The sequence below is a fragment of the Squalius cephalus genome (genome assembly GCF_949319135.1).
Source record: "Squalius cephalus genome assembly, chromosome: 3".
In the NCBI taxonomy this organism is placed as follows: Eukaryota; Metazoa; Chordata; class Actinopteri; order Cypriniformes; family Leuciscidae; genus Squalius; species Squalius cephalus.
The window spans coordinates 9,615,856-9,636,374 of NC_137124.1; the positions used below are offsets into that span (position 1 = coordinate 9,615,856).

The 20,519-nt window shown below is 39.1% G+C and overlaps 1 protein-coding gene across 1 annotated transcript in view; it reads right to left on the reverse strand.

Moving 5' to 3' along the window:
* Positions 1 to 20,519, reverse strand: part of dnah2 (dynein, axonemal, heavy chain 2) — a 154,784-nt gene that overhangs the window by 61,324 nt on the left and 72,941 nt on the right. Inside the window, exons 29-39 of the mRNA XM_079867707.1 lie at positions 9,659 to 9,839; positions 9,069 to 9,207; positions 7,908 to 8,125; positions 7,544 to 7,645; positions 7,338 to 7,463; positions 7,091 to 7,201; positions 5,928 to 6,116; positions 5,727 to 5,830; positions 2,912 to 3,101; positions 2,644 to 2,824; positions 1,105 to 1,232 (exon numbers count right to left, since the gene is read on the reverse strand). Coding sequence (XP_079723833.1) covers positions 1,105 to 1,232; positions 2,644 to 2,824; positions 2,912 to 3,101; positions 5,727 to 5,830; positions 5,928 to 6,116; positions 7,091 to 7,201; positions 7,338 to 7,463; positions 7,544 to 7,645; positions 7,908 to 8,125; positions 9,069 to 9,207; positions 9,659 to 9,839 — 1,669 coding nt within the window. The remainder of the gene's footprint in view (positions 1 to 1,104; positions 1,233 to 2,643; positions 2,825 to 2,911; positions 3,102 to 5,726; positions 5,831 to 5,927; positions 6,117 to 7,090; positions 7,202 to 7,337; positions 7,464 to 7,543; positions 7,646 to 7,907; positions 8,126 to 9,068; positions 9,208 to 9,658; positions 9,840 to 20,519) is intronic.

A 20,519-nucleotide genomic window follows, 5' to 3' on the forward strand; every position in this document is an offset into this window, starting at 1 on the left:
GCCGGCATTGATATGTCCATTTCCTTTCATTTGCAAAGATAGTTCTCTCTCGACAGCACGCGATGATTCTGCCGTATTGACTATGCAGATGGGTGTCTGGAAGAGGGCCGAGTATGCCGGGACAATCAAATCTGCCATTGACATTCTGTGCTTGGCTGGGGCCGGTGCTGGTTCCCTTCCCAGCTCTCTTAATCTCAAGTCCATTATTTGTAATTCTGAGTCCAATTCCCCATGCCTGTGCCGCTGCCAGCCCACCGGGCTTGTGTACGGCATCAACAAATGAGGCTTCCCGTTTGGAGCGCGCAAGCAGGGGGAAGAGAGGGGACGCAGCCAGTGGAAACTTGTTGGATTTGGTCAACCACAGGGGTGTGTGTTTGTGGAGTGTGTGTTTGAAGGGGTTGGCATTATGCATCGGTCGGATGTCTCTCGCGCACATGCGTGCGTAAACTCACAATTGGCATGCCTGCTGCGTGTTGGAGGTAATCCGATGGCAGGATCAGCCCCCTGGAGTGTGTAAGTGTGTGTGTGAGCCAGTTCATCTGTGTTTGCATAACTGAGTTGATCTCCGCCATCTTCAATAGAATCTAATATCCCATAATAAGCAGCTCTCTCAATTCCTTCAACAACTGTTTTCTTCATACACTCTGAACTTACAGAAATGACTCAATTACACAATATTAATGAGTGGTGTTAGCGGTACAGACATGAATGATGCTTCATTGTGCTGCTTTTTGAGGAGGGGTCTGTTGTTACAGCCCTAAATGATCCTTGGTGGATAATAAAATGTGTGAATCATAGATACTTGGAGGTTTGGAATAGGAGAAAGTAGTTTAGCATACAAAAAATTACACACTTCACCTTTAAGTATAAGGTTTTAAAATGGACAGCCTCTGTTTTGCTCTCAAGTTTGTCAGTGAATGAGACATGATTTAAAAAAGATGATGCTTTACAAAAAAAGAAAAACCTTTAAGTGTCAAAGAAAGGAGTGCAAAATCACACTCCATTTTTTAATGGTAGAATTGGTGAATAACTTTCAGAATAAATATATCAGACTGAAGTTGTGTGTGTGTGTGTGTGTGTGTGTGTGTGTGTGAGTGAATGTACCTTGCAGTTATTGAAACCCTCTGCAAAAAGCGTGATCTCAGCTATAAGGGTGGAATCTGGCACTACCATAGAGATCGGCCGAAACATAGACTTCAAATTATCAGGCAACTCTGTGCGACCAGCGTAGCCTACAGAAGAAATATACAAACACAGACAAGAGAGGAAGGAAGGCAATGAGAACCACAAAAGCACAGACTAAAACATATATTGCCAACTCTATAAAGATATTAAAAGGGATAGATCAACAAAAAAAAATTAAAATGATAAAAATCAACATTTACTTACCCTTATATTGTTTCACCTGTATGACTGTATTCAGTGGAATATGAGGGTGTGTTCACACTTGTAGTTCGGTTCGCTTGGATCGCATTTAGTCTTGGTCTGCCTAGCGTTCACAATGGCATTTTAACACTAAAGGCATGGGATATTTTCACAACCTGATTGGTCGGCTTTTATTACGCATATTTCATGACTTACCAAACGTCCAAAACAATGTCGAGTGCCGTGGATAAATGCGCTCGTTGTGTGTGCGTAGCCTAAATATGATGATATTTTGACCAGCTGAGAACTCGTGAAGAGTTTATATAATGTGTAAAGGAGTCAAAACAGCGACAGGAATCCCTCCGTCACACACACAAATGAAGATCTGCTGCGAGGAGACGCGGTTCTGATGCCTGTACCGAACTGTGATGGGCAACATCGCGACTATGATGAGAAAAATAGATACGCTTGAGCATTCTGTCTATTTGAGTGTCGCATCTTGTGACATGTCCTATTCTTGGTTCCTTTACATGTCTTTGGTCCGTGTTGCGTTCATATTTCAGTCGAACTGCACCAGAGTTCGTTTGAAAGCGGACTGAGACTCATCTTTTCAGCATCTCGCTCCGCTTGTTTGGTGCACCAGGGTGCATCACATTTATTAAAATGAACCACACTAACAGAGAAATTGCACCAGGTTCATTTTAATCCAACCAAACATGACAAGTGTGAAAACACACTAAAAGAGGAATATAAAAGGTTTGAGGAGTGCAAATCTCCTTTTTCTGCATATAGTGAAAGTAAATGAGGACTTGGGCTGTCAATCTCTTAAAATACATTAATAAAAACCCTAAAAGTATTAGAAAATGAATCCATATATTTTTTTCTGAAGCCATATAATGTGAGATTGTCTAAAAAACCAGACCAAAATACACTGTTTATTCACTGAGAATCTTGACCCTCCCCAGTTCTCCTTGGTGCGAGATTTCATGAATTAATCAAACAATCAATCAATTGATCCAGTTTCAAAACCAGTCTGAATTATTTGTTTAAGAATCAGAATCAATGTCATAGCATTGAAGACCGAAGATTATTTGTACCTAATGACTTAAATGTCTGTTTGTTTCAGACAAAGCTTTTTGATGCATTTTTGTCGTTAAGGTGCTTGACAGCCTCAGTCCTCATTTACTTTCACTATATGGAGAAAAAGAGATTTGTTTTGTGTTCCACAGAAGAAAGTACGTTGGCTTGATGGAGAAACACAATGGTGAGTTTGAGCACCTGGGTTCATGGTGATGAAGATTCCACAAGACCAGACCAAGTTGATCTCTCTTCCCTCAAAGGTGAATTTGTTGAGTCCCGCAGACAGAGCAGACAGGATCGACAGGATCTGCTGAGCCACCACGGACAGGACCTCAATGTTTATCCGGTTAAACTCATCAAAACAGCCCCACGCACCTGTCTGGAGGGAGACATAAGCACATATTCAGCAACACTACATCAACTGTTGTTGAGTTTAAGTGCTTGAATGATGTGGTTTAATGGATACCTGAGCCAGCCCGGAGTACATGCGGCCCATAGATTTGAAGTCCAAGCCCTCTGAGCAGTTAACCACTATCACGTACATGCCCAAAGATTTACCCAGATCTTTAACCGTCTCTGTCTTCCCAGTTCCAGCAGGGCCTTTGGGAGAGCCGCCCCGGTGCAGATGCAGCGCTGTGGTTAAAGTCATGTAACACCTACACAGAGAACAAACACATTCTGTAATAATACATACATACATACACTGACATATATGATATTTACACATTTATAATGTGTTCTGACAAATCATGGCTTGTTAAGGCAAAAACATGCTGTAGATATGCATGGAGTTGGTCACATTTGTCACTTTCTTTCTTTATCATGTTTTATTGACCATATTATTCTTAACGTACACCACTAAAAGGAGGATTTGTAACAAATAACTTCTGGGAATATGTCTTGGCAATTCTTAGGGCTAGAACAGAAACAGGGATAGACACACTGACACACTGAAATTCACTCAAATCACATGAATCCGTAAGCGCAAACACAGATGGAAAAGAGACAGACAGGCTTAAGCACATTGTCCATGTCCTTGAGTGGGCTTAAGATGTCACCCTCTCAACATAATAAACCCGGATTAGATTCTTCCTTTCATTCCACTGGAGGCACGTTCTGTGCTGATTTTTTGCAGTCTCTAAAGACACACTACAGGAAATCCGCCATTGACTCCTGACTCCACTTCCTGGCTGGAATCTCTGCATAATTTCATGTAGACAAAATTATTCACATTTCTGTTCTATTATCACACAGAGACATCTGGAGCTCCTCTCTCTCTCTCCTCCTCTATGTGCAGGTGTGCTCTACTGATGGGGAGGTAAGATCTTGACTGATAAGGTTAATGACATGATCCCTGTCTCTCACTCATAATGACTTGGATAATGGCTGAAGTCAGATAACAGCATCAGAGTCCCCATGATGATCATTACAAAGCAGCTGATCACATCAGTCAAATGCAGGATTTGGCTGTCACACAATATATTGTTATCTCTAGTAATATGAGAGTTATAGTATAATATGAGAGTGTAGGTGATTATATCTCAGCCAGAGGTCTTGGTGGTGTTAATGCATCAACATGCATAGTGACACCCAGGTAAAATTCACTGTTATAAATGTACATGAACTCAAATAAACATATCAAGAGTGAGAGTACAATACTACATGCTTCACTCGGATGTTACTGTGTTCTGTCTGAGGGAACTGGTTATCAGGGCCTGGTTGCGACAAAGCCCTCAAGTTAAGAAAATCCAAGTTATAAGGTTAAGGATACACTAGGTGAAACATCGGTTGGAAGAAAAAAGGTTGTCATTAAGTGTTTCCCCTTAATTGCTGAAGTGTTTCTTTAAGTTCTGTTCGGCGGGGCATTTTAGGCTTGGTGGCATCGGTGTGCGTGCAAGTGTTCATATTTTAGGAAGCTCTGTGATGTCTGCCAGACCCCTTTAAATTATCTCCATAACTCAGATATAGTTGTACAGCTGTATAGTTGTAGTAAAGGTCAGCAGTCCGTTATGTTCCGTTAACTGTGGGAGATTTCGTAACTAAACAACCAACGTTTGTTGCACCGCTCCTAAAGAGATCCCTAACCTCAGGGATTCTCTTTAGTCAAATCACTGGAGGGGTTTCATGCAACCGGGCACAGACCTTTTGATTTTAAGCTTCATTCATAAAATGCTTGACAATTTTTTATTTTATTGACAAAAATATGATGTATGAATTTCATTACAAAACTAAAATAAAAACCATAATAATAAACTCAATTACATTTCTGAAATGGATGAGTTGGGCAAGAAAGTGAATTAAAGCAGGCAGTAAAGTGCCTGGCATAGAGTATATGGGAACTAAAAAAGCATCTCTTCATAAAGAGGATTGAGAGAATGTTTGGTGTGTGCATTTATAACAAAGAGTGGCTCATTTCTCAAAACCCTAAAATATAGAGTTTTTGATTTGTTCAATCAGTTCATTTCTGGTCACCACATAATGACTTGACTTTTATTCCAAAAAAATTGATAAAAAAAATAAAAAAATAATGAAAACAAAGTGTCCGAACTTCCCACCATGGGGGACTTTGTAAAATAAAGTGTATTTTTATATTCATGACATTTAAATGTTTATGACATTTTTTTTATTTTTCATTACTTATGACATTTAAAACATTCAGAATTCACGCACCATGTACCTCTGAAATATCTATTACTACCGGTATATCTTTTTGCAGTGGACAGATAAGTAACTGGCAAATCCATTTTGGGGGGGGGGGGGACGGAAAAAAAAGGAGATTGAAAATGATTGCAATCTTTTTATGAATTTTATTCAAAGGTTTTTTATATGTTAAAATAAGGGTTTTTGTTTTAAGACCTGCACTATACCAAAGACTTCATATATAGAAAGGCAGTGCACTCGTATTACTATGAATGGAAGAAATGCAACGCCCTATATGGCTGAACAAGTCCCGCCTACTAAATAAAAGAGCCAATCGCATGTGCATTGGCTGCTCCAGCCTGAAAAAATATACTTTTTTAACGCTATCCGAGCATAAGAAACCACATTTATGATACAGTTGTTGTCAGATTTCATTGGTGATTGCAAATATGAAATTTAATCGTAAGCTTGCTGAACAGCTTTGGAGAATTTGATGTTTCCCAATTCAAAGAGATAGGAGATGTATTTGCATGACTAAAATAGCTGCCCAAGAGGCGTTTCAAAGATGGCCGCCGAGTGAAATGACTTGCCTGAAAGGGTTTTGACTGTACATATCGTTTCAAATTGATCATATGTGTTACCTGTCTGTGAGGGGGGTGATGACAAGACGACCAGAGTTGCCCAGGTACTCGTAGCCATAGCGAAAGTGTGTGTTGGTCTGTTTGATGACGCAGTCGTCTACATCCTACACACACAGACAGAGACATTTAGACTGTTGTGTTGATGACCTTCTGCCTATTCTATATGTTTTCTCCATCATTTCATCCTGTCTTCCCCCTAACCTTTTCCCAGTACAGGCGTAGTTGGCACAGCCAGTCAAAGGCGTTGACATCACAACAGCCCGCTTTGGCCAGTTTGCTGATGACATCACGGGCGTGGACCTCCACGGTGACCAGTGCGACGATCTTCAAGCGCAGAATTTTCGTTAAGTTCCCTCGTATGGCTTCAGAGTACTGACTGAGCATGGACACCTGGGTAACACAATGCAAACACTCATTATTAGAAGACAGGCACACTCAGATGCAACGCAAACTCATTTTATGGATCAGGGGTTCCAGATCAAACCTAGCCGCTGTTACTCCAAACATACTCGGTAAACATCAGCTGAGACGTGTAATGTAAATGTAAATTAACATCAAAAAAATCCCCACCTTCCTTAAGCCCAAAAAGCCATGCTCTGAGACTAAATCTCAACTCTCAAAGAAACACAGAGACAGGCCTAAGCCATTCTCTGTGTCTCACTGGCTTTGGCTTATAAGATGTGATTGGATTAAATTCATTTGAGCTGCCGTCCTTAATTAACTTGTGTATGTAGTGTATCCTGTGCTCCAAGTACAAACACACATTAAATGAATAACTCATTTGAGTGAAGTCAGTAGTGTTTATGGAGTTCATCCACCAGTTATTAGCAGACTCGCATTGAATCTGTGCCCGCATGACTCCACAGAGAACTCCGCAGATTTCTGCAGAATCAAAACACCTGTCATTCCCAAAATTCTACAAATCCCCTACTGCTTGTGTGTTTGTTAATTAAATATTAGGGATAATTTTATTTTGCTTTCAGCTACTAACAAGTGTGTAGTATCCTCAGCTTTATTTAACACCGTGTTGTAAGCCATTCCAGAGAATCCTACAGATTTCCTTCTAAATTGGCACAGAAAAAGGGGACAAAGTCTGCAGATTCTGTCTAGATATGCCTTTTTGGATTCAAACACTCTTCCACCTGTCGCTGGTGGAAAAAAAAAATGTAATTGTTGGATTTGGTATCTACAGACCTTTATTGTACATTTAATACAGGGACAATCCACCTATTGCAACCATCTTTCTTTCCCAAGAGGACAATGGCAGCATAATTCTATATCATTCATAAATTGGCCTTTCAGGTGTTTGAACCGGTGACCTGTGAATCACTAGCTCAAATCTGTAACTGCTCAGCTCCTCTCACCTGTTTCTTCTTTAGTGATTTAAGGGCAGATTTATCTCCTCTCTCTTTGTTGGTCATGAGGGCTCTGGTGACATCTGTGGTCCACTGGATTTGACTGGCTGTGATCAACATCTATAGACAAGCAAAGCACATTTTGCTGTGTAATTGCTGCATGTACACACATACACACACACACACACACACACACACACACACACACACACACACACACACACACACACACACACACACACACACACACACACACCTGTCCTGGCCAGTCTCGCACCCATTTGCTCCTCTTTCCTGGCATCTTCTTGAGAGCCCCGAAACAGTTCTTCAGACAGTCCTTCAGATTCCAGCGCATGGTTCGCTCGACGTCACACAACCACGCCTACACATACAAGACGAGAAGCTCAATGGAGAATGCATTTGTCAAGAAAGTCTGTGTTGGACTGTGAGTTGGAAACTCACCTCCACTGGCCCCTCCAGAAGAACAGGATTAGTGAAGTCAACAAACTCCCCATCAGCTGAGAACATCCCACTGGCCTCCGACTTGCTGTTACTGATCCCAAACTACACACACACACACACACACACACACACACACACACACACACACACACACACACACACACACACACACACACACACACACACATACACACACACACACACACACACACACACACACACACACACAAACAAACAAACGAACAGATTATTAAACTAATATTCATGCTGAATCCCATACATTTATGAAATGTCAAATATATACAAATAATGTGATATAAAATTGCTCAACTGCTCATACAGTATAAGATTTTGGTCATGTCACCTTGTTGATACGAAGACTCTTAATGTTGTCAAAGCACTTCTTGAGGTGCGGCTGCACAGCGTCAGGGTTGCGTGACTGACCCAGGATCTCCAGGAGGTCATCGTTAGACAGAAAGTAAAACCGAGGAAAGACCTGCCGCTTGGTCTCCAGGTACATGTCCAGCGACTTCTGAATTTCCTCTAACCTAGTGTTCATTTCTAATAGCTTCTCTAGAAGACCTGAGACCACAGAAAAAAGGAACATACATGTGTTCTTCATTACCAGTTTTTTCTTTACATTTTCACATCTTAGTATTCAGAAGTGTAACACATTTTTCCAGTAGAAAAATGACTGTGAGAACCTGCAACGCTCAATATGTCGACTGTAGAAAAGGAAGTCCCTCCTTTCAATCTAAAGAGCGTTATAGATGTTTAGTATTGGTTTCCATTAGCAAGAACAACCTATACAATACTAAATGTCTAAAAACTGATGTGATATGCTAAAAGATGCAAAATAGTTGTTTATAGTTGTCACATTTTATTGATGATCTAAAATATGTTGTTAAACAGTAGGATCTGTACTCTCAATAAAATAATACTAGAACAATCCTAGAATACAAGAAAACCCATTTGCCCATATACTGTATGTGTGTGTGCGTGATGGCAGTATTTGTACTTTACAGTTGTTCTGCATTTACTGTACATGTTTTTTTCCATTCTAATAAAAAGAAAATCAGGAGGGAACTGTAGGGGGTCAGTGAGAAAAAAAAGCTAATAATTAAATCATAAATCAACCAACATCAGAGAACTGAATTATTGAAAAATGAACTATAATATTAATCTCAGAGGGTACTTCAAGTAAATATTTAAAAAAAAAGTTTAGACTGACAAAAAAGTCTGGAAATTACAGAAATAAGAATGATGGAAGTTGCCAAAAAAAAGAGTAAGATGCCTGAATGAATTATGCTTGTACTTCATTGTCATTAAAATAATTCTGCATTGCAAAATTCTTAATGATTAACCTGCTTTATGTTCTTTATGCAAAATAAAATATTTTCCCAGGTGAAATGTGACCTGGACACGTTTCATCCATCTGCCCAGGAGTGTTGCCAAGCTAGCGGTCAACTGAACTGACTTTCTCCAGTCAGGCATTTTTTATCATCCAGCACCATCCCTTTATTACCTGAGTGGTGTGTTCCTCTGAGAGCATTTTTGTCCTCATCGAGTCGGCCCATGATGATCTTCCAACTGGAGTTGATGTCATCAAACTCAGCCGTCTCACGAACCAACTGCTTACGTATGTCATCTGCCAGAAAGATGTTCTAAGGAAAGAAAAATGGAAGAATGTGGTAGCAGACAACCGAAACGAAGAAAAGCACAGAAGGGAAGATAAAACAGTGTGGTGCTCGGTTGGAGCCATCATAGGTGTGTTTACAAACACTAGTACACACAGGGATCCAGGCTGACAGCCACGGTTTACTCTCCTCATCAGCTGCAACAGAACAGATGTGTGACTCTGAACTCCGCTATGTGTGTGTGTGAGATGATAATCATTTACAGTGAAGTGAGTTTGTGCCTCACATGTAGAGAGAGGACCCCTCTGTGATCTAATGTGACTGGTGTTTATTGAGAAAGAGCCGGGTGTGAGGAAGGTCAGGAGTGTGTTGTGTATAGCTGGATAATGTAACCATAGTCTTTTAAAGCATAAGAGAAGCATTTGAATGATTAACATGCTGTATAAAACTGTAGGAAGTGCTCTGTGTGTGTGCGTACCTCTAGATACATCCACTGCCTTTGTACAGTGAGGATCATTTCAATGACTTCCAGCACCAGAGACAAACAGCGTTCCCAGTGGTCAACTTCCTTTTCAAATGCTTTGGCGAAACGAGATGCTTTCATGACAGAGAGTGTCACCTGGTTATCCTCCAGAGCCTGGAACACTTCCTCTGTTCCCCTGAGTACACACACAAACACGCACACACATTTTAGAAGGCATATTTGTGAGAACACGTCAGAGACCAGGGGTTCTAAATCAGGGGACCGGGTCCCACTAGGGGCCTTGGAACACTTCCAAGGGGACGGCAAAAGGGTTTAAAATAATAAGTCCCAAAATAAGCTAAAACAGCTAAAAATAAAGACATATTTTATTTGCCTTTGTTCTTTCAACAACTGTCATTTAAAGCCTACTTTATCATAATTGATAAGCAAATTTCTAAGGCCTCTTATTTAAAACTTCTGTCATCTGATTGTTAATTCATACCTTTTTAGCAAGTACAAAAGTATTTTAGTATAATTCTAAATATGTCCCCCTTCAGGTCATGGTTACGGAGCACCTAAAGGTGCTCACGAGAAACTACTGCGTGCACATGGGAATTTTTATTTGGAATTTCCAGTTTACAATTTCCAGTTTAAGTATACTATAACCTATTTCCTTTGTGCGCCTTAGCCATCTCACTAGAAAGAAAAAGAGTGCATGGAGGCACAGTGCTGGGGAAAGTTACTTTTCAAAGTAATGCATTACAATATTGCGTTAATTCCTAAAAACTAGCTAATTGCACAACTTAGTTTGTTTGTATGGAAAGTAATGCATTATGTTGCTTTTTCTCACCTGGGCTGGGCTTGCTTGTTTGTTTTTTAAGAAAAAAAAAAAAAAATTCTATTTTTGGCAAATGTAAAGGCCCTTTCTCACCAAAAGTGCAGATGCAAGGAAATGCAAATTCACATCTGTACAGTAGAGGGCGCAGCCCAAACAAACCTTTCAGCTGTGCTGCTCTGTTCTGGATTGCAGAAGAATAGGACACAGGAAAAGAAAGTTCAAACTTCAGCAATAAAAAATAAAATAAAATAAACAAATTTGATGTTTATCTAAAGTCATTTTTCCTTAGCATAAATGAATTGGATGATCACAGGTCAGTAGCAAATACATCGGTTAATAAAGTGAGATTAAATACATAAAGCATATTTGTGTAATTGAACATTTAGTTATTGCAGGTTTGTTTAATATTCAGAGATTGCATTTCACTGTTTTTATTCATTTAGAGGAACACCGAATCTGATATTAATAAATTCATGTTCACATTTAGGGCCCTATTTTAACGATCTGAAACGCAAGTTTCAAATGCGAAACGCAAATAACTTTGTGGGCACAAATCTAAAATGGGTTGGTCTAAAGTAGCTACATTACTCATAGGTGTGGTTTGGGTGTAACGTGCAATAAACCAATCAGAGCGACATCTCACATTCCCTTTAAAAGCAGGCGCGCTTGTTCCATGGCGGATTGCTATTATAACGGCAGATTTGCCAAGGGCGCACGCCAGGAGCGGTTCACAGCCGAGGAGACGGACGTTCTCATCAGGGCCGTAAAAGACAGAGAAGTGACATTGTATGGGGATGGGAGAAACCCACCCAAATTAGCTTCGGTTGAACAGGCGTATAATAATTTGGGTAAATTTGTAAGCTAGATTTATGCCTATTTTTTCACATCTTCATGGACACCGCAATGATTTCCCTCGTGTGGTAATATTTTTCCTTGTAATTATGTATGGTTTGCAAAAATGGGAACTGCTGCATCTGTGTAGGAGGAGCAAAGTGTATGCGCGTTGTGCACACGCTACATTATGGCCAAGCATGCGCCCTTAAAATAGCATATGAATAACATGCACAATGCGCCACTGACTTTAGACTAGGTTTTTCCTGGTCTGTGGTGGAATTGTTTTCTGAAACTGCAAAATAGCACCAGGGAACATTTGCGCCGGAACGCACCTCCTCTTTTCGCTGAACCGCAAGTTCATTCCCTAATTTACCGGCGTGCGTCTGTGGAGGGAAAAGTCTGCTGTGCGTCGGGTGCAAAATAGGAATGATACATGCGTTGGTGTACAAAGTCAATTGCGCTGGGTGCAAGATAGGGCCCTTAGTCTAGAACTACTGTACAATAACCATCATGTTCACACACAATGCCTCTGCACTTACTCACAATTTATCTCAACATGTGGACAGAAGAGCTGTCAGGCAATAAACAGGAAAACAAAGTAACTTGTATTTCTTATTTAAAAAAGTAACTGAGATCTCTTTTTGTAAATTTCAAAATAATGTTATTATTTTTAATAACTATTACTATAACTATTATTTTATTTTGTAATTCACTAGTTACTTGAAAAAAGTCATCTGATTACGCAACTTGCGTTACTTGTAAAGCGTTACCCCCAACACTGTGGAGGCACATGAATTAATAGCAATCTGTTTGCTCAAAATGTGGCTTTCGTTAGGGTAGTACTTGTAGGCTAATATCAAGGGCTTATGTCTTTAACACATCCTATGTCTCGGCTGAGAAAACGTGCCGCGAAATAGACTGATGGCACAATACGGATGTGTACATTGTCCAGTTTGCCAAGTTCAAGGGTCCATAAAATTTGTGTTCAAAGTGCTCAAAATAAAAATTTCGTTAGAGCAGTTGCTCTAGTATGAGGCTGAATCTACATTTGTCACTTATTGACGCGTGAGCCTCCCCTTTATAACGCAAAGCTCCCTTCTGTCCTCTATGTCTAAGGCGGTGCTAGCAACAGTTAGAATTGAAGGAATTCAGCATTTCTTTGCCACTTGTAAGTTCAATTTTACTGTACCAATGTTTTTTAATTGCCCGTTAAAGGTTTATATGGGACAATATAAATATACTTGCCTAACGAAATCCACATTTTGAGCACTTTTAACTGTTCCATTTTGTGGCGCGGTTTCTCAGTCGCCACAGAGGATGTGTTAAACCGGACATCAGGTCTTGATATTAGAGGTACTGCCATAAAGAAATGGCAAATTTTTAGCAAAAAGATCCCTGCGAATTCACGCAGATGCTAAATCATCCATAAACCGGAAATTGTAACACGCGAGCATGCAAAAAATTCACGTGAGCATGTAAAAAAAGTTTCTCATGAGTATGCAACAGTTACAAGTGCACACACGAAAGTTTGTATATTTTTTATGGTAACACTTTAGTTTAGGGTCCAATTCTCACTATTAACTAGTGGCATATCAGCATGCATATTACTAGGATATTGGCTGCAATGGTTTTCATACTAAGATTATAGTATTTACTAAACCTTACCCTCACAATAGAACCCTCACACAACCTGTTGACATTAGACAATCTATCAAAACATGATTTGTGAGCATTTTAAATAGTCAGGACTGCTTCAAACGCCAGTTTTTGATGATCATAACTATGGCCAAACATGTACACATACACAAAGCATATTTATAAAAGGCACATTCACAATACAACTGAAATAAAATAAGGTAATATAGAGAGCTCAAGGTTCTGTCTGTTATTCATTTCGACAAACTACCACACATCCCTTTCTCTGGCGCGCACACAGCTCGATGTATGAAGCAAACAAAAGAGAGGACAAAGTGAACAGCAGTGGCTCTCGACCCCCCTCCTCGGCGTACTGCGTTGCCATGGCAGCAGCCTCACGCGCTGCCGCAGCCGTCTCCATGCCAACGGCACCTGATGTCCGCATGCACACGCAGAAACACACTCGCATACATTCACACGAGCACACGAACCCGGAGGAAAGACACACACACACACACAGGCACAAAACATGACACACATCTCTTGATTTCTCAGATTGAAGCCGCAGGTGTGTGTGTGTGTGTGTGTGTGTCATTCATCTCTGTTTGTCTCTCCATCTCCCCAAGCTCTAACCAATGCCGCTGCATGCAGAGTGTGTGCATATGAGCAACGGAGGAGCACTGCACACACACTTTGCACTTTGCACATCAATGTCAGTTGGTGAAGGGCACAAAAAAAGTGAAAAAGATGAGTGTAAATGCCTTAAAACAACCTCTTCACACTCTCTCTCTGAGAGGAAGCACAGGGCTGATGGGAAAGAGAGAAAGAAGAAAGGAGGAGAGAATAAGAGGAGGTGAGTGACAGGCGTGGGCCACCTGACCTCCCGAGCGACAGCATGAAACCAGGCACAATCTCTGGCCTGCGGCACCTACAGACACACACTCAGAGGAATAATCTGTCTGTTTTCCAGTCCAGGCAACATGACAGACACATATAGCATTCGACACACATCACTGAAGCAGCGCCGGAGGGAAAAACACAAGTGAAGTCCAAGAGCATTTATGGTGGAGGTGAACGCCTTTGTCTGTAATGACTGATATTAGTGGAACTTGCAGTTGCATTTCATGAATATATTAGGAAGGAGATCAACAGGTTAGAGCACAAAGACAAAGACACATTCTCTCATGTGCATTTGGTATCATTTAAATTAGATGAAATATTTTTAATAGGGCTGCCCCCTAATAGTTGACTGACCACAAGTCGACGAGAAAAGGCTTAGTTGACCAAAATGTTATAAGTCGGTTAGTTGTAGGAAAAGAAACTCCACAGGAAGTGGCGAAGTCACGCATTCCGTGAGGGACAGATCATTAACGGCGGGTCTGTGTGGTAATTACAGTATGTTGAGCAGGAAATCCAAACATTCGCCTATCATCCATCGAGGTCAAATATGGCTTATCATTTGACACATGTAAGTAGCAGCAACTTTACATAACTCTAATGTTAACCTACTGTAGATAAATGTGCGCTATAAGGAGCATATCCAAGTGTTTGAATTTAAGTACTTAAATATATACTGGGGGGCTTAATATATAGCCTATTCCCTGCTCAAGCGCACACATAAAGCTTTCCGCAAAGCAATAAAATCGGACAAAATAGCAAGGAGCAATTTTAATTGTTTATTAATAAACTAGTGTTTTCTGAGTCTAAGCTAAAATATTAACGTGCTTCCTGCATGACATGGAGGCGCCAGCGCTATCACTTGGATTTTTTTCTGGTAACAGCGGAAACCACTTAAAATTATCATTATTATTCATTATTATTACTCATATAAATAGTCATTATTGGTCATGTAATGCATCATTCGAAACTGTAATGCTGCGTTCACACCGAACGCGAATTGAGCGTCTGGAGCAAGTGATTTCCATGTTAAGTCAATGTAAAGACGCATTGACGCGCATCTGGAGGTCCTGCGGCGCGATAGCACTTGCCCCTTCCACAAGAAGCAAATTTCGCCTCGAACGTGCGTCTATTTTGCTTCAAACGCTTGCATTATATGCGCGACTTGCGCGTCCAATTCGGTTTGGACGCGCAAGTGGATTCAAAATGTTCAAGCGTCCAACTAGACGTGATAGAACGCTCAATTCGCGTTCTGTGTGAACGCAGCATAAAGGGTCTAATTTTATTTGTGTAAACTCACAATAAAAACAAAACGTTGTGCTTTTGTAAAATTAAGAAAACAAACAGACTGCGCTTTCTGCCGTCTCAGTCTCCGTGAACTGGAGCGAGTTACAAAAATTAACCAAAAGAGTATAGGCTACTTGCCTCACAGACATGACAAATATATCTATAGAAAGCTTGAAATGTCTACTTTAAATTAATTAATTTGAATCGAAAACAAATACTCTCTGATTATGCAATCCGTATGAAAGGTGCATTTCTCATTAAAGGCGCGTTCACTACTGCGAAGATGGAAGCAGTGTTGGTCAAGTTACTTGGAAAAAGTAATTAGTTACTTTACTAGTTACTTTACTAGTTACTTTTGAAAAATGCCCTTTATAAAGGTTAAAATATCATAAATATGCCGATTTATATTTATGTTAAAGCTGACTGAACTGATGAGAATACTGATTCGGAATAAATTATATTTACAACACACACACAAAAAAATCAAAATTTTTTCCTGTTCTAACAAATGTTTTTACTCGGACAAGTGAATGACCGACCGAAGGACAAATGAAAAGGCTTAAATGTTGAGCCCTGGTATATATTTTTTATTATTATTAATTTATTTACCCATAAACCTGTCTTTAGGAAGCCATAAGTTACAGTGGCAAGAATAACTTTGTGAAACCTTTGGGGGTGGTGGACAGGGTTTACATTAAGACAGGAGTTTGCCTTAATCTAGTTGATCATGCATTTCTTTTCTTTTATTCCACAGCTGATGTGTGCAGTTTTTTTATTGCTTGCATTAAAATAATTTTCTCTTGTTTTGTTTTTTAATTGCAGTCTTTTTCTTCTGCCATTCATGCTTATCAGCTCCATCTTACGTTTTTCTTGGTTCAGCTGCACACAGTCTGAAAAGGTTTTTTGGCAGTTTGCTAAAATAAAAGACCCATTCTAAGAGCTGTTGACTTTTCTACCTTGGGAAAGAACGTTAAACGAACAACTTAAAAAGGCATGACAAATCATGACATAAGACTGACATCACTCACAACGTACCAATGCATTATCCCTCATGAACAAATATAATGTCTGATGTTTGCACGTGCATACAGTTTACCATTACGACATCGTTCATGAATAAACAGGACGTCTGAACACGGACAAACGGTGCGTGTTGACGCGTCAAAATTCACGCGTTTCGTTTAAAGACTTTTGAACGCGATCGCTTGCCATAGTGTTTACCACTGACTTCGCGGCGCTCATGTCATTGTCACTCACGAGTCACGGCTCACGTCGCGAGACAGTCTCGCAGTATAACGCAGTAACGCAGCCTGCTTACGGGGAAGTAACAGTAATCTAATTACTGTTTTTGCAATTGTAATCCCTTACTTTACTCGTTACTTGAAAAAAGTAATCGGATTACAGTAACGCGTTACTTCTAACGCGTTACTGCCCATCAGTGGATGGAAGTCAGCATCGTCAACTGACACTGACTCAGAAAACACTACTTTATTAATAAACAATTAAAATGACTCCTTGCTATTTTGCTTTGCGGAAAGCTTTATGTGTGCGCTTGAGCAGGGAATAGGCTATATATTAAGCCCCCCAGTATATATTTAATTAAATTCATATAAACATGCAATTAGTCGACTAATTGCTTAAATAAACAACTACGAGTCAACTAGAAAAATCTTTAGTTGGGGGGCAGCCCTAATTTGTAATATATAAATTACACTAGTTTGCTAGTTTGGGGTTGGAAGGTCGGGTTTCGCAAAAAGTCTCATGCTCACCAATGTTGCATTCATTTGATCAAAAATAGAGTAAAAACAGTAATATTGTTAAATATTATTACAATTTAAAAGAACTGTTTTCTGTTTTTAAATCTAATTTATTCCTGTGATCAAAGCTGAATTTTCAGCATTATTACTCCAGTCTTCAGTGTCACATGATCCTTCAGAAATCATTCTAATATGATGATTTGCTGTTCAAGAAACATTTCTGATTAATAATAATAATAATAATAATAATTTGTTACATTTATATAGTGCTTTTCTGGGTACTCAAAGCGTAATTATTCTTTTTTAGGAAACTTTCTTTCAGGATTCTGTCACTTTTAAACAATTTATTGCATCCTTGCTGAATAAAAGTATTCATTTCTATTAAAAAAATCTTACTGACCCCAAATTATATTCTATTATGCTCCATTTAAGTATGTTTCTTAATATATTTAGAACACGACATAAGAACTCTGTGAATCATAATGCAGCTTTAATCAAGTTTAAGTGCACTTATGAGGACTTGGTATTTTGGCCTGAAGCCACCATAAAAATACAGCACAATAAACTCAAGTTATGATGGTTGAGAAAGAAGAACTCATGCAAGTACGCTCTGCCTTTCTGCATGCTACAGTATATGAATAAATGACACATGATGAGCTCCTCTGCTCACAAACTTTTGGAATATGATCATCATTAAAATCATATATCAGAATATAACAGGATATATCCAAAGATGAATGGCAGAAAACCTGTTTAAACCCCCACATCCAGGCAGTTAATATGAGCTTCAAGCCATTACAGTATAAGTGGATTGCAAAGTCTATAACTCCAGAAATATTTCATAACTTTAATCCCAACATTACTGATCAATGTATAAAAAGTGATTAAATTTGCCAGTTGTTTGGCTGTGGAAGAGCTTAAAGAAAAATGCAAATCTTTTATCTGTGGAAGTGGTTCAACGCTCTTTAACAGGTGTTACAACAAAACAAAATGCACTATCATTAATACTTTTATTCATTAAGGGTACATTAAATTGACATTTATAATGTTTCTAAAAGGTTTCTATTTCAAAATGCTCTTCTTTTGAACTTTCTATTTATTAAAGAATCCTGAAAAAATGTCATGGTTTCCACAAATAATATTAAAAAATAAATTATTTCAACATTGATAATAATAATAAATGTTTCTTAAGCACCAAGTCAGCATTAGAATGATTTCTGAAGGATCATGTGACACTGAAGACTGGCGTAATGATGCTGAAAATTCAGCTTTGATCACAGGAATAAATTACATTCTGAAACATATTAAAAAGAAAACAGTTCTTTTAAATTCTAATAATATTTCACTGTTATTTTTTTTACTGTGTGTTTGATTATATAAATGCAGCATTGGTGAGCATAAGAGACATCTTACCAATCTTACCAACTTACCAAACTTTAGCATACCCAATATATGTATATTATTTGATTTATCTACTTAATCTTTTTCCCTTTTATATATTGGTAATTGTGTTTATTATAGTCTACTGTTGCTATCAATTTAATATAGTTAAATATGGATGAAAGCAGTACAGCACGGCTGCTCTCACACACACTCAGAAAGGTTGTAAATGATCACCTCTGCTTTAAGTGATCACACACTCAGCCTGTGTGCCGCAGGAACTCTGATTCAGACCAATCACAGGAGCCGTACTCTCAACTCTTTCTTTCTCTCTGACTCGGACTCACACACATGAACATTAGCGGTGGGAAAGGTGCAGTGATGACAGGATTCATTCTCTCGGTATCTCTCTCACACACACACACACACACACACACACACACACACACACACACACACACACACACACACACACACACACACACACACACACACACACACACACACACACACACACACACACACACACACACACACACACACACTGCATCTGTCTCATCACATCATCTAACTGTGTGTCTTCACTGCAGGCTGTTCTCAGAGGAGCAGCAGGTGAGAGAGCGGACTACATTACTACTGCCACAGAATTATCACATATACACAAGTACAAATAACTAGCTATCAAAATAAGGGTCAATGTCCTTAAAAAGACAGCAATATTTGCATTTAATGTATTTGCATTAAACAATATTTGCAATGTAGGCATTTTTTTAACCGTATAAAATAGGCATGTTGCCCATTTATGACAATTACTTGTACTAAATAAACTAAAGGAAATTCTATGCACAATTATGGCTGTTGCCTATCAAATCAACATCACCATATAATATAAACGAGCTGCAAATAATGAGCAAGTTATCAATAAAATAAGCACGGCTGGAATGCTTTGACATAATTTAGACTGGTCTTTATTTAGGATTCTGCAGCTCTATGCTGTCTGTCACAGTGGGTCTTAATGTAATCACTGTTTTAGAGTGTAAGATTTCTTCATATCAAGTGTTTTCAAAGCTAATTTAATTATACTTTGATCAAAACCCACTTTTATTAGTTCCACCTTCACCAGTAGTTGCCTCTGAGACAGTAAATGCAGATATTTGACAGTCACTACAGTGTCTGACTGCAGTCACTACTACCACAGTTACCACAATGTATATTGCAGACAAGAAAAGATTCATTTACTATGCTATTCACATGAACATATCTAGGACTTTTTGTCAAGTCAAGTGTCAATTTAATTTAGGACATACAATAATTTGAATTATAATCACTACAGAGTACACACTAATCCAATGATTCTAAAAATACAATAAATAAATAAAACACAATATCAGGCACTAAAATGCATGTTAACATGTTACAAATGAAATAGGGGACATCCAGTAAAGTTTTGTCAGATTTAAATTAATTAAAAAAAAAGATAAACAGCAATAAGGATAAATAAAGAGAATCACCAACTAAATGTTCCCTCTGTGTCTCCATTTTAAATGTTTTTTATTTTTTTTTAACAAAACTTCAAACATGTTCATAGATCAAGAGTACTTATTTATCTCTCCCTCTGTTTCATAGCAAACTCAAAGAATGAGTCTACTGTTGTGTGTGTGTGTGTGTGTGTGTGCGTTTGATCAATGACTTTTCCATTCGCCCCGCTGTCAGGCAGGAGTTCATCAGAGAATGCTGAAACTCATATTTACTGCAGGGTAGAGAGTCCTGCAATGCCCTTTATCTCTCTTCCCATCTCTCTCTCTCTCCCTGAGCCCAATCAGGGGGCTTGTGGATGTTAATTGAATTGGGCTGGGGGTCTCTTTCTAATGTGCAGCAGATGGTCAGGACATTCCTGCTTCCTTTATCTCACACACACATACACGTGTATACGCACATGTAAACACACATATGCACACACACTAGGTGGCAGTGTTGTACTACCCTGGCCCAATGAGTCACGCTTAAAGCCCTAAAGCCATTATGAAGCAATGAATGCTGATCATCTAGAGAAGTGACCATGGGTGCGTCTCAATCAGCCCTTGTTGTACAACGTCACGACTGGTATTTATGAACAACAGCAGAACTGATCGTTTTCTCACATTTATTTTTCTTACATATACCTGCAACTTTTCAGTCATAAATTAATTATAAATGTTAGCTAGATTATGTTCAGTACCTGTCAAGCAATTTATGTTCATGCTGCAAT